The 13852-nt window shown below is 38.2% G+C and overlaps 1 protein-coding gene across 4 annotated transcripts in view; it reads right to left on the bottom strand.

The window, feature by feature from the left end:
• The window catches only part of TSGA10 (testis specific 10), a 149501-nt gene that overhangs the window by 29603 nt on the left and 106046 nt on the right, over window positions 1–13852 (bottom strand). For all 4 annotated transcript variants that reach the window (XM_030920566.1, XM_030920567.1, XM_030920568.1 and 1 more), the window contains one exon: window positions 9667–9876. In XM_030920566.1, coding sequence (XP_030776426.1) covers window positions 9667–9876 — 210 coding nt within the window. The remainder of the gene's footprint in view (window positions 1–9666; window positions 9877–13852) is intronic.

The raw sequence follows: 13852 nt of genomic DNA, 5'->3' as shown, positions 1-13852 counted from the left end.
ACATGATGTTTTGATACACACATACATTGTAAAATGATTGTCACAATTAAGCTAACTAACATATCCATCACCTCTCTCTCATCTAGGTACTATTGTATGTGTGTGTTAAGAACACATGAGATCTAGTCACAGCAAATTTCAAGTATACAGTATATTAACTGTAGTTACCATGCTGTACATTAGATATCCCAAACTTATCCACCTTGTAACTGAAAATTTGTACCCCTTGTCCAGCGTCTCCCTTCTTCCCCTACTCCCCTCGCCCCCAACCCCTCATCGCCACCATTCTACTCCCTGTCAAACTCACAGGAGAAGGGGCAGTTTTGAGGCAAGTTTTTGAGGCTTGCTCTGATCCCAGAAGGGCTCTTGTTAGCTGCTGCTGTCCATGGTTCTCTATTCAACTTCTAACTGGTCTATTGTTTCCATTTTTGTTTTCATGATGTTTCCTCTTAATTGTGAAGCAGTGGCTTTTTGAAAGCTCATTGGCTGTATGTGCCAAAATTTCCACTTGTGGGAATCCATCTTAAGGATATAATGCAAAATGTGATAAAAGTTTTATGGAAAAAAAATTTTCCATGTTGTTTTACACATTAATAAAAATTTTTAATTTTTTATACAGAAATGGTAAAAAGTAGAATAATCCATTTAATATATTATTTTGCAACTATGCAAAAGAACACAAAAATCTGGCTAGGAAAATAAAAGGGCCAGAAGGAAATGTAACAAAATGTCTATAGTGGGAGAAAATAACTTTATTCTAGTTTTAGGTTCTGAAATCCATTGTAGCCTAAGGTGATGACTACATTTTTAAAAATCCTTTGCTTCCTTCAAAAATTATATGAGATTTTCCAAAGCACTTCTCATATTATGCCTAAGGAAATCATCCATAGCGTAAGTATTCATTAAAAGATATTAAAGGAAGAATATTTGGAATTCATGCTCTCAAAATTCCTCTTGAGAAGAGTTAGTTAATAGATATACTATTAATTTAGAGATAGAAAATCAAGAGCAGGGTATATTGTATATTATGTGAATGATATATCAACAAATATAGCTCAGTAAATATGTTTTTTAAATAAAGAAAAGCAAAGAAAACTAAGACTGACAAAAAGGTCCAGATAGTGCTTTAAACTATTTTGATAGGAGAATGAAGGTGGCAATATAGATATTTTTGACCCTAACTTCTCTTTTCTTATTTAAAATTATCTGAGTGATCTCAGGGATGGAAGGCTAGCTCAAAATTCAAAAACAATCAATGTGATCTATCATATTAATAGGCTAAATAAGAAAAATCATTGGATCTCATAATTAGATGCTGAAAAAGCATCTGACAAAATTCAACATCCATCTATGATAAAACCTCTTAGAAATATGGGAATAGAGGGAAAATGCCTCTACTTGATAAAAAGCAACTACAAAATACTACAGATAACACTGGTGGTGAAACACTGAACGCTCTCTGTGTCATATTGGGAAGAAGGTAAGATGTACACTTTCACTGTTCTTCATTGACATAGTGCTTACGTATGAAACAGTGCAAGAAGGGAAGAAAAGGCACACAGATCAGAAAAGAAGAAAACTGTCTTAATTTTCAGATACAGTGGTTGTTTACCTAGAAAACCCCATGGAATCTGCAGGAAAACTCCTAGAACTACTAAGTGGATTTGGCAAGTTCATAGGACACAAGATAAACATTAAAAAATTAAAATTGTTGGCTGGGCATGGTGGCTCATGCCTGTCATCTCAGCACTTTGGGAGGCTGAGGTGAGCAGATAACTTGATGTCAGGAGTTTGAGACCAGCCTGGGAAACATGGTGAAACCCCATCTCTACTAAATACACAAAAATTAGCTGGGTGTGGTGGCACATGCCTGTAATCCCAGCTACTCGGGTGGCTGAGGCAGAAGAATCACTTCAACCCAGGAGGTGGAGGTTGCAGTGAGCCAAGATGGCACCACTGTACTCCAGTCTGGGTGACAGAGCAAGGCTCCATCTCAAAAAAAAAAAAAATTAAAATTGTTGGCTGGGCGTGCTGGGTAATGCCTGTAATCTCAGCATTTTGGGAGGTTGGGGCAGGAGGATTGCTTAAGGCCAGAAGTTCGAGACTAGCCTGGGCAATATAGCAAGACCTCCATCTCTACAAAAATCAAAATATTAGCCAGGCATGGTGACACATGTCTGCAATGCCACCTAGCTACTTGGGAGGCTGAGGTGAAAGAATTACTTGAGCCCAGGGGTTCAAGACTGCAGTAATCTATGTGCCACTGCACTCCAGCCTGGGCGACAGAGTGAGACCCAATCTCTAAAACCAAACCAAAAGAAAACAAAAAAAACAAAAATCAATTGTACTTCTACATACTAGCAAGGAACACATTGACAATGACATTAAAACTAAAACACCACTTACAATAGCTCAAAAAAAGAATACTTCTTTTTATTTTGTAGGTGGAAACCCAAACATGTACAGAACTTGTGTGCTGAAAACTACACAGTTAACAAAAGAAATCAAGGAAGATCTAAGTAAGACATATCACGTTCATGAATTGGAAGCCTTAGCATAGTAAAGATGTTAATTCTCCCCAAGTTAATGCAATTTTAATGCAATTCCTATCAAAATTCAAGCAGGATTTTTGTAGATATAAAAAGATTATTCTAAAATTTATGTGAAAAATCAAAGAGACTAGAATACCTAAAACAATTTTGGAAAAAAAAAGGAATAAAGCAGATGAACCTAAATTAAAGACTTAATATATAATTACAGTAACCAAAATTCTGTGGTATTGGGGGAAAGATAGATATATAGATAAATGTAAAAGAATAGAAAACCAAGAAACAGACCCACACAAATATACCCAACTGATTTTTCACAAGGGTAAAAAATCAATTCAATGGCAGAAAGATAGCTTTTTAAACAAATGGTACAGAAGCAGTTGGATACTCATAGGCAAAACAAAACAAACAAACAAAAAAGAACCTCTATGTCAACCTCACACTTCACACAGAATTAACTCAAAATGGGTCACGGAATTAAATGTGAAAAATAAAACTATAAAACATTTAGAATAAGAAGTAGGAAAATCTTTGGAATTTAGAGCTATAGCAAATAATTTTTAGACTTAAAGCCAAAAGCACAATCCACAAAAGGAAAATTTATAAATGCGACTTCATCAAAACTGAAAACTTTTTATCTGAGAAAGACCCTGTTAAGAGGAAAAAAAACCACAAGCCACATACTTAGTGAAAGAAAATATTTGCAAACCACGTATCTGATAAAGCAGGAGTTCCCTAACCTCTGGGCCACAGACTGCTACCAGTCTGTGGTCTGTTAGGAACCGAGCCGCACAGCAGGAGGTGAGTGGCAGGTGAGCCAGCAAAGCTTCATCTGTATTTACAACTGCTCCCCATCACTCGCATTACTGCCTGAACTCCGCCTCCTGTCAGATCTGCAGCAGCATTAGATTCTCATAGGAGTGGAACCCTATTGTGAACTACACAGGCAAGGGATCTCGGTTGTGCACTCTTTAAAAGAATCTAATGCCTGCTGATCTGAGGTGGAGCTGAGGCACTGATGTTAGCTCTGGGCAGCTGCTGCAAATATAGATTAACATTAGCAGAGAGGGTTGGCTGTGCAGAGACCTTAATAAATCAATTGCTTGCAGACTCATATCAAAACTCTATCGCTGACTGGCAAGTGACAATTAAGTTGCATCTGGTGATAGGCTTTATAGTGGCAAGTGAGTTGATGTGCTTCAACTGTACAGTTGCATCTGGCAGCAGGCTTTAAGTCAGAATCTGACACTTATTTTAGTCTGCATGTGGCCCGCCCATTTTTTTGTTTACCACTTCCATCCGTGTCTCTTTCCTGCACGGAGTACTTGTCTCAGTCACAGTTTTGGTAAGCCCACAAGCTAACCCTAGCCAAAATGAGTAAAAAACAAACATCACCAGAGAGCTCCTTTGAAAAAGGCAAAAGACCCAATGATGAGGCAGCAAAAGACTCTGAGACTGTCAAGAAAAGGAAAGCTGCATTTAAAAGAAGATACCGAGTCCTACTTAAATTACGGGTTCATTGCAACAGGTGATTCACATTCTCCAAGTCTGCTTTGCATAATGTGGTAACCGGCTATCCAGCGAAACCATGAAACCTTCAAAACTGCTTTGCCACATGGAGACCAAGCACCCTGTATTAAAAGACAAGCCTTTGGAGTTTTTCAAAAGAAAAAAAAAAAATGTGAACACAAAGAACAGAAGCAATTATTAAAGACCACCACTTCATCGAATGTGTCTCCACTGAGAGCATCATTCTTAGTGGCTAAACACATTGCTAATGCTAAGAAGCCCTTTGCTATTGGTGGAGAGTTGATCCTGCATACTGATAAGGATATATGTCATAAAATTTTAGGAGAGGCTGAAGTTCAAAAGGTGGCATGTGTTCCTCATTTGACTAGCACCAATAACTAGATGAACTGATGAAATAACAGAGGATATTGCAACACAATTGTTAGAGAGGATTAATGAGTCACCGTGGTATGCAATCCAGGTTGATGAATCTACCAGTGTTGACAGCAAGGTAACAATGCTTGTTTCTGTGTGATATATTTTTTCAGGAGCATGTGCATGAAGATATGTTATGTGCACTTTTGTTGCCAACCAACATCACAGTTGCAGACTACTCTAGTCTTTGAATGATGACATATCAGGAAAACTAAATTGGTCATTTTGTGTCAGTATATGCACAGATGCAGTGGTTGCCATGGCTGGATGGCTTTCTGATTTAATTACTTGGGTCAAAGAGGTCACCTCTGAATGTGAGTCTACACACTGTGTCATCTATAGAGAAATGCTGGCTATCCAAAAAATGTCACCTGAACTTAACAACGTTTTGCAGGATGTGATTAAAATTATCAGCCACATTAAAGTGCATGCCCTTAACTCACGTCTGTTCGCATAGCTCTGTGAAGAGATGGATGCAGAGCAAACACGTCTTCTCTTACACACAAAAGGGAGATGACTTTCTAAAGGTGTATCACTGGCCAGAGTTTCTGAGTTGCAAGAGCAACTCCAGGGATTTCTTTTAGAAAATGTCGCCACTGGAAGCACATTTCAGTGACACAGAACGCGTCTCAAAACTTGCTTACTTGTGTGACCTATACAACCTGCTCAACAAACTCCATTTGTCACTTCAGCGGAGAATGACAACTGCGTTCAAGTTGGCAGATAAAGTGGCTGCATTCAAAACTAAACTGCTGTAATCCCAGCACTTTGGGAGGCCAAGGCAGGCAGATCACTTGAGGTCAGGACTTCAAGACCAGCCTGGCCAACATGGTGAAATACTGTCTTACTAAAAATACAAAAATCAGCCAGGTGTGGTGGCAGGTACCTGTAATCCCAGCTACTTGGGAGGCTGAGGCAGGAGAATCGCTTGAACCTGGGAGGCAGAGGCTGCAGTGAGCCAAGATCGTGCCACCACACTCCAGCCTGGGCGACAGAGTGAAAACAAAACAAAACAAAACAAACAAAGCCAAACTGGAATTTTGGGGGCAACAAGTGAATACTGGGATCTTTGACATGTTTCACACATTAGCAGAGATTTTGAAGGAGGGTGAGCCAGGGCCTTCTTTCTCCCAGTTGGTGTATGATCACCTATCTCAGCTTTCAAAAGAGTTTGAGCATTATTTCCCAATCACAAAAGACCCCTGGACTTGGAAGGAATGGATCCGCAACCCGTCTGTGATATGCCAGGTGAACCGACTTCGTCAGTGCTAGAAGAGGATCAACTGCTTGAGATCACAAATGATGGTGGCTTTAAAAGTACGTTGAGACAATTTCAAATCTCCATCCATTCTGGATTAAAGTCGAGGCAGAATAACCTGAGACTGCCACAAAAACACTGAAAAGCCTGCTTCCATTTCCCACATCCTATCTTTGTGATGCAGAGTTCTCTATGGTGACAGCAACCAAAATGAGGTTACAGAGTAGACTGGACTTAAGCAACACCTTTCGGGTGTCACTGTCTCGTATCACCCCCAGATGGGACTGTCTAGTTGCAGGAAAACAAGCTCAGGGCTCCCAATCATTTTACATTGTGGTGAGTTGCATAATGATTTCATTATATATCACAATGTAATAATAACAGAAATCAGTGCACCATAAATGTAATGTACTTGAATCATCCTGAAACCATCCCCTATCGCCACACCCAGTGTATGGAAAAACTGTCTTCCATGAAACTGGTCCCTGGTGCCAATAAGGTTGGGGGCTGCTGTGATAAAGAACTACTATGTAGGCCGGGCGCGGTGGCTCAAGCCTGTAATCCCAGCGCTTTGGGAGGCCGAGACGGGCGGATCACGAGGTCAGAAGATCGAGACCATCCTGGCTAACATGGTGAAACCCCGTCTCTACTAAAAAATACAAAAAAAAACTAGCCGGGTGAGGTGGCGGGCGCCTGTAGTCCCAGCTACTCGGGAGGCTGAGGCAGGAGAATGGCGTAAACCCGGGAGGCGGAGCTTGCAGTGAGCTGAGATCCGGCCACTGCACTCCAGCCCGGGCGACAGAGCGAGACTCCGTCTCAAAAAAAAAAAAAAAAAAAAAAAAAAAAAAAAAAAAAGAACTACTATGTAGAATAAGGAACTCTCCATACTGAACATTAAAAAAGAACATCTATCCAATGACAACATGGACAAAAGACAAAGAGACGTTTCACTGTAGAAGATATAGAGATGGCAAACAACCACACAAAGAGAATTTCAATTTCATTAGTCATTAAGGAAATGCACATTAAAACTACCATGATAAAGTACCACACACATTTCAGAATGGCAAAATTAAAAAACAGTGGCAACAGCAAATGCTGGCAAGGACGTGGAGAAACTAGGTCACTCATACATTCTTGGTGGGAATGAAAAATGGTACAGACACTTGGGAAGACAGGTTGGCACTTGGCTAAAAAATTAATCCCGCAACTAACACAAAAACCCAAAATTGTGCTCCTGGGGATTTACAGAGAAATGAAAACTTATGCTCATACAAAAACCTAAGCATTTCATTTGTAATATCCAAAAACTGGAAACAACTCAGACATTCTTCCGTGGGTAAATGGTTAAACGAACCGTGTTACACCAACAGGATGAACATTCTTCTGTAATAGAAAGGAATGAACTATTGATACATTCAACAACCTGGATGAATCTCCAGAGAATTATGCTGAGTGAAAAAAGCCAATCCCAAAAGGTTATATATTGTATCATTCCATTTATATAATATTCATGAAATGACAAAATTATAGAAATGGAAGACAGATTAATGATTGCCAGGAATTAAGGAAGGTTTGGGGATAGGAGAGAAGTAGACAGGGCTACTACAAAAGGGCATCTCAATGGTTCCTGTGATGGAAATGCTCTGCGTCACCCTAAATCAATGTCAAATATCTAACAGAGTATTGCAATATATATAATTTTTCAAGATATTACCATTGGGTAAAACCAGGTCAAGGGTACACAGGATCGCTCTACACTATTTCTTACGATTGCATGCAAATCTACCAGTATATCCCAAAATCAAACGTTTAATCTAGAAGAAAACTATCTGAGTACCTCAGCTAAAAAGAACACAAAAATAAACAGGATGGTTGAGATTGTTGCTTTGAGGAGATAAAGATGCAGACGTAAATAATTAAATTCCAAAGCAAAATAAAAGAAAAAAGATTAATGTCAGGGTAACTTAAAGTACTTTGGGAACAGGAAGTAAGCTACAAAACTTGGAGTAAACATCTTTAAATTTTTTAAAATTAATATAAATCATTATCAAGATGTATATATAGTTTTGCTAAGGGCAATGATTTCAAAACTTTAAGAAGATTACTAGAATATACCCTACTTGGTCATAGTATATTTTTTAATAAGCTTTCGTGTGATATGTTCTGATATTTCTACTTCATTTTGTGTCAGAGTAACAGGTAATACTTTTCCAATTTAAAAACATCAGTAAAAAAGTGTAAAGGACGTATTATTTGAATTTTTTCTTTATTTCTTTGTTTTGTTTTTTTTTTTTTTTAGACAGAGTTTCGCTCTTGTTGCCCAGGCTGGAGTGCAATGGCGGGATCTTGGCTCACGGCAACCTCCGCCTCCTGGGTTCAAGCAATTCTCCTGCCTCAGCCTCCCGAGTAGCTGGGACTACAGGCATGCGCCACCACACCCAGCTAATTTTTGCATTTTCGGTAGAGACAGGGTTTCTCCATGTTGGTCAGGCTGGTCTCAAACTCCCGACCTCAGGTGATCCACCGGCTTTGGCCTCCCAAAGTGCTGGGATTACAGGCGTGAGCCACCATGCACGTCTGTTTGAATTTTTATAGTGAGTACCTATTCTTGAGTTACTTTCATCATTAAAACGTTCTTATTTAAATAAAAGATAATTTGAAGAGTGAGAATTCCAGCATACACTACTTCATTAAAACATTAACAGTGGTTCTTACAGAAACAAACTAGATACATGATTCTCAAATACATTATCCAACTGCAGAGTAACAAAACAAAAGGTTTGGCCAGGCACGGTGGCTCACACCTGTAATCCTAGCACTTTGGGAGGCCGAGGTGGGAGGATCACGAGGTCAGGAGATCGAGACCTACCATCTTGGCCAAAATGGTGAAACCCCGTCACTACTAAAACTACAAAAATTAGCTGGGTGTGGTGGCAGATCCCTGTAATCCCAGCTACTTGGGAAACTGAGGCAGGAGAATCACTTGAACCAGGGAGTTGGAGGTTGCAGTAAGCTGAGATCGTGCCACTCCACTCCAGCCTGGCAACAGAGTGATACTCCATCTCAAAAATTAAAAAAAAAAAAAATAAAGGTTCAATAGGGTTTGGCAATAACAGAAATTTAAACATGACCAAAATTTTCCACTATTTCAAATACACTATGCATCTTCTATACACACTTTAAAATTCGGGCTCTATCTCCCCTGCCACTTCCTCCTGTGCAAGCTACACTAGTCATTACAAAGTACTTATTATTCACTCCATACCCTTCCTTGCCTGTGTTGTTTTTCCTTTTGAACGGGATGCCTCATTCCTTTAGAGCTCCTCAGTATCTCCTTGTGTACTCCTCCCTGATCCCTGATATTCCTGGGCTGAATAGAGATTTCCTCTATAAAGCTTTTAGCGTCTCTTATTAATATGTCATTCATTACGAATTATTTGTATGTCAGTGGGAAGTCCCTGAGGACAGGAACCTATATCTTTTGAAAATTATACTCCCAGTGGCAAGTACAATGTCAGGCACAAAGTAGATACAATCAACTGAGTTACAGTTAAAAGAACTCGGCCAATTAATAAATAAATTTAGCTTAAAAGAATATCATTAAAGTTAAAATTTAGCTAAATAAACCTCCACCTCATGGTTCTTTGCTGATCGCTATGTCAGTGTGTTTTATGATTCTGCCGGCTACAAGTAAATGCAAATCACACGCTCCACGGAAGAGTTTTTATTACAGTCTTAAGCTGTTTGGAATACAACTGTCATAAACTAACCTCTTGGATTTTAAAAATAAAATCTAAGTTCAAAGACATGACTTGATGTAATATTACATAAAAAAGAACTTATTTTTCCAAAATTATACTAACTTCACAGTAACAGCCATTTTAAAGAAGATTTTAAAAACATATTACATACCATTTCTATTTCTTGATCTTTAGCAACCAGCTGTCGATTAAGAAGTTCTTTGCTCGAGTCAAGTTTAATACAGAGTTCCCTAGTAGAAGACAAATCTGCAAGAGCGGACACTTTTTCAAACTGAACCTTCTGAAGCTCCTCTTCCATTTTTACAACAGACTTATGTAAGGTAGAAATCTGGGACTTGTAAGACCTTTCTGCATTTAAGTGCTGTAAGAATAAAATTATATATATATATATATGTGTATGTATACATACATATTAAACTGGAAGAAAACAACAACATGGAAAAACAAAATGGGGCAAATCTAAGCATAGCTCATTTAGCTTGTATGAAGTTTTAGATAATATAGGTGGTAACAATATGTACAAAACACTCTAACATAAATTCAGGTTTTTATTTTTTTTACATAAAATTCATGAGCAGGGTGGTCCACGGGTCATTCTTTTTAATGCCCTTAGGAAAAAGAAACTTTTCCCACTGAAAAGTCGCCAGCCCCAAAGCTAGTTGAGATGTATCATTTGACCAACGGTTCTCCCTATATTAGCCAGTTTCAATTATTTTATACTACAAATGCTATTGTTGTTGTTAAAAACAAAAATGCTAGCCACTGTCTTATTCACAACACCTGCTTTTGAATTCTTGACTGGCATGTTGATTTCAATCATAATGTCGTAAAATGAAAACTGATAACTCTTTAACACTAAAGGGAAAAAGACTAAGGGCAAGTATAAATGAAGTATATATCACATTATAGGAAATAAGAGCATGTTTTTAAAACTATGAGATTCAAGTTACATAAATGCTTTCGAATGTTCAAGATAATTCCACCCCCACCCTTTTCTTTTAGAAAAATGTCTTATGTAAGTGCACTGCCACCTACAGAGAAGTATTTGTTTGCAATAATGTGAAGACAAGGAGAACTGAGAGGCAAATACATTTATGTGTTTTTACAAGTGATTTCACAAGTGTAAAGCACTGTAATTTGCTCCCATTATAAGTTATTTGGCCATAATTCACTCCTACTTTTTCTCTATCTCTTCCCCTCCTTCCTCACTCACTCTTTCTTATTCTTCAAGCCAACATTTTATCCATCCTTCCATCCACCCACCCATTCATCACATATTTATTGAATATACACTCTGTTCCAGTCACTGCACATACTCAATGGTAAGTGGTATCTGCTCTAATGAAACATCCAGACTACTAGAGGAGTCATATATTAATAATGATACAAATAATTATATAAATACATGAAAAGAAAATATAATTAATACCCTAAGAGAAAAAACAAAATGGAATCATATAACATGCTCAATTAAAACCAAAAAAGGCAGAAGAGCAGCTGAAGACTAAACAAACAAATGAACAGGGCAATAAGTATACTTATAAATATGGGAAATATTAATCCAACTATAATTACTTTAACTATGACTAATCTATATGCCCCAATGAAGACAAATGGTCAGAGTGGATAAGAAAACAAGATCTACTTATTTATCTATAATAAATTAATATTAATATTTAAATGTTAATGCTAATAAAAGGAAAGTTAGGGTAGCTACATTAATTTCAGACAAAGCAAATTTCAGAGAAAGGAAAATTATCAGTAATAAAGAGAGGGCATGACATAATGATTGCAGAAAGTTAATTTGCAAAGAAGACATAACAAACCTTAATGTGTATGTCCCTAACAACAGAGCATGCCAACATATGTGAGGCAAAAAAATGGATAGGATGGCAAGGAGAAATACTATTCTAGATTACTATTATAGATTATTACTGGAGAATGCAACACCCATGTATCAGTAATTGACAGACCAAGCAGGCAGAAAGTCAGCAAGGATACAATTCAGCTGAATAGCATTATCAATCAATTGGTTCTAAATATTTATAGAGTACTTTATCCAAAAACAGCAGAATACACATTATTTTCTTTTTTTTTTTAATTATACTTTAAGTTCTAGGGTACATATGCAAAATGTGCAGGTTTGTTAAATATGTAAACATGTGCCATGTTGATGTGCTGCACCCATTAACTTGTCATTTACATTAGGTATATCTCCTAATGCTATCCCTACCCGCTCCCCACGCCACGACAAGTCCTGGTGTGTGATGTTCCCCTTCCTGTGTCCAAGTGTTCTCATTGTTCAATTCCCACCTATGAGTGAGAACATGCAGTGCTTGGTTTTTTGTCCTTGCAATAGTTTTCTCAGAATGATGGTTTCCAGCTGCATCCATGTCCCTGCAAAGGACATGAACTCATCCTTTTTTATGGCTGCATAGTATTCCATGGTGTATATGTGCCATATTTTCTTAATCCAGTCTATCACTGATGGACATTTGGGTTGGTTCCAAGTCTTTGCTATTGTGAATAGTGCTGCAATAAACATACGTGTGTACGTGTCTTTATAGCAGCATGATTTATAATCCTTTGGGTATATACCCAGTAATGGGATGGCTGGATCAAATGGTATTTCTAGTTCTAGATCCTTGAGGAATCGCCATACAGTCTTTCACAATGATTGAACTAGTTTACAGTTCCACCAACAGTGTAAAAGTGTTCCTATTTCTCCACATCCTCTCCAGCACCTGTTTCCTGACTTTTTAATGATCGCCATTCTAACTGGTGTGAGATGGTATCTCATTGTGGTTTTGATTTGCATTTCTCGGATGGCCAGTGATGATGAGTTTTTCACGTGTCTGTTGGCTGCATAAATGTCTTCTTTTGAGAAGTGTCTATTCTTCTGTTCTTCGCCCACTTTTTGATGGGGTTGTTTTTTTCTTGTAAATTTGTTTGAGTTCTTTGTAGATTCTGGATATTAGCCTTTTGTCAGATGAGTGGATTGCAAAAATTTTCTCCCATTCTGTAGGTTGCCTCTTCACTCTGATGGTAGTTTCTTTTGCTGTGCAGAAGCTCTTTAGTTTAATTAGATCCCATTTGTCAATGTTGGCTTTTGTTACCATTGCTTTTGGTGTTTTAGACATGAAGTCCTTGCCCGTGCCTACGTCCTGAATGGTATTGCCTAGGTTTTCTTCTAGGGTTTTTATGGTTTTAGGTCTAACATTTAAGTCTTTAATCCATCTTGAATTAATTTTTGTATAAGGTGTAAGGAAGGGATCCAGTTTCAGCTTTCTACATATGGCTAGCCAGTTTTCCCAGCACCATTTATTAAATAGGGAATCCTTTCCCCATTTCTTGTTTTTGTCAGGTTTGTCAAAGATCGGTATGCATTACACATTCTTTTCAAGCTCACATGCAACGTTCACTAAGATAGACTACGTGTGCCCTATTAAAACACATCTGAACAAACTTAAAAGAGCAAAAATCATACAAAGTACACTCTCAGACCACAGTGGAGTTGAACTAGAAATACATTAACAGAAGGATAGTTGGAAAGTCCCAAAATATTTAGAAATGTAACAGCATACTTCTAAACAACACATAGGTCAAAGAAGAAATCACAAAAAACATTTAGAATATTTTTGAATGACATAAACATTAAAATACAACTTACCAAAATTTATGGCATGTAGTTAAAGCAGTACTTACAAGAAATTCGTAGCACTGAGTGCATATATTAGAAAAGAAGGAATATCTAAAATCAATAACCTGGCTGGGAGTGGTGGCTCACGCCTGTAATCCCAGCACTTCGGGTGGCCGAGGCAGGTGGATCGCCTGAGGTCAGGAGTTTGAGACCAGCCTGGTCAACATAGTGAAACCCCGTCTCCACTAAAAATACAAAAAATTAGCTGGGCGTGGTGGCAGGCACCTGTTATCCCAGCTACTCAGGAGACTGAAGCAGAAGAATCACTTGAACCTGGGAGGTGGAGGTTGCAGTGAGCCGAGATCCTGCCATTGCACTCCAGCCTGGGCAACAAGAGCGAAACTCTGTCTCCAAACAAACAAACAAACAAAAATAACCTAAGCTTCTACCTTAAGAAACTAGGGAAAAAAAGAACATATTAAATCCAAAAATTAAAAAAAAAAAGCAGATGTATTAGTGTGTTTTGCGTTGCTATAAAAGAATACCTGAGACTGTGTAATTTATTTTAAAAAAGAGGTTTATTTCGCTCATGGTTTTACCAGCTGTACAAGAAGCATTGTGCCAGCACCTGCTCCTGGGGAAGGCCTTGGGAAGCTTTTATTGACGGTGAAAGGCAAACGGGGAGGAGGTGTGTCAC

Source organism: Rhinopithecus roxellana, chromosome 17, assembly GCF_007565055.1.
Source record: "Rhinopithecus roxellana isolate Shanxi Qingling chromosome 17, ASM756505v1, whole genome shotgun sequence".
NCBI lineage: Eukaryota > Metazoa > Chordata > Mammalia > Primates > Cercopithecidae > Rhinopithecus > Rhinopithecus roxellana.
This window is presented reverse-complemented; position numbering and strand designations above follow the sequence as displayed.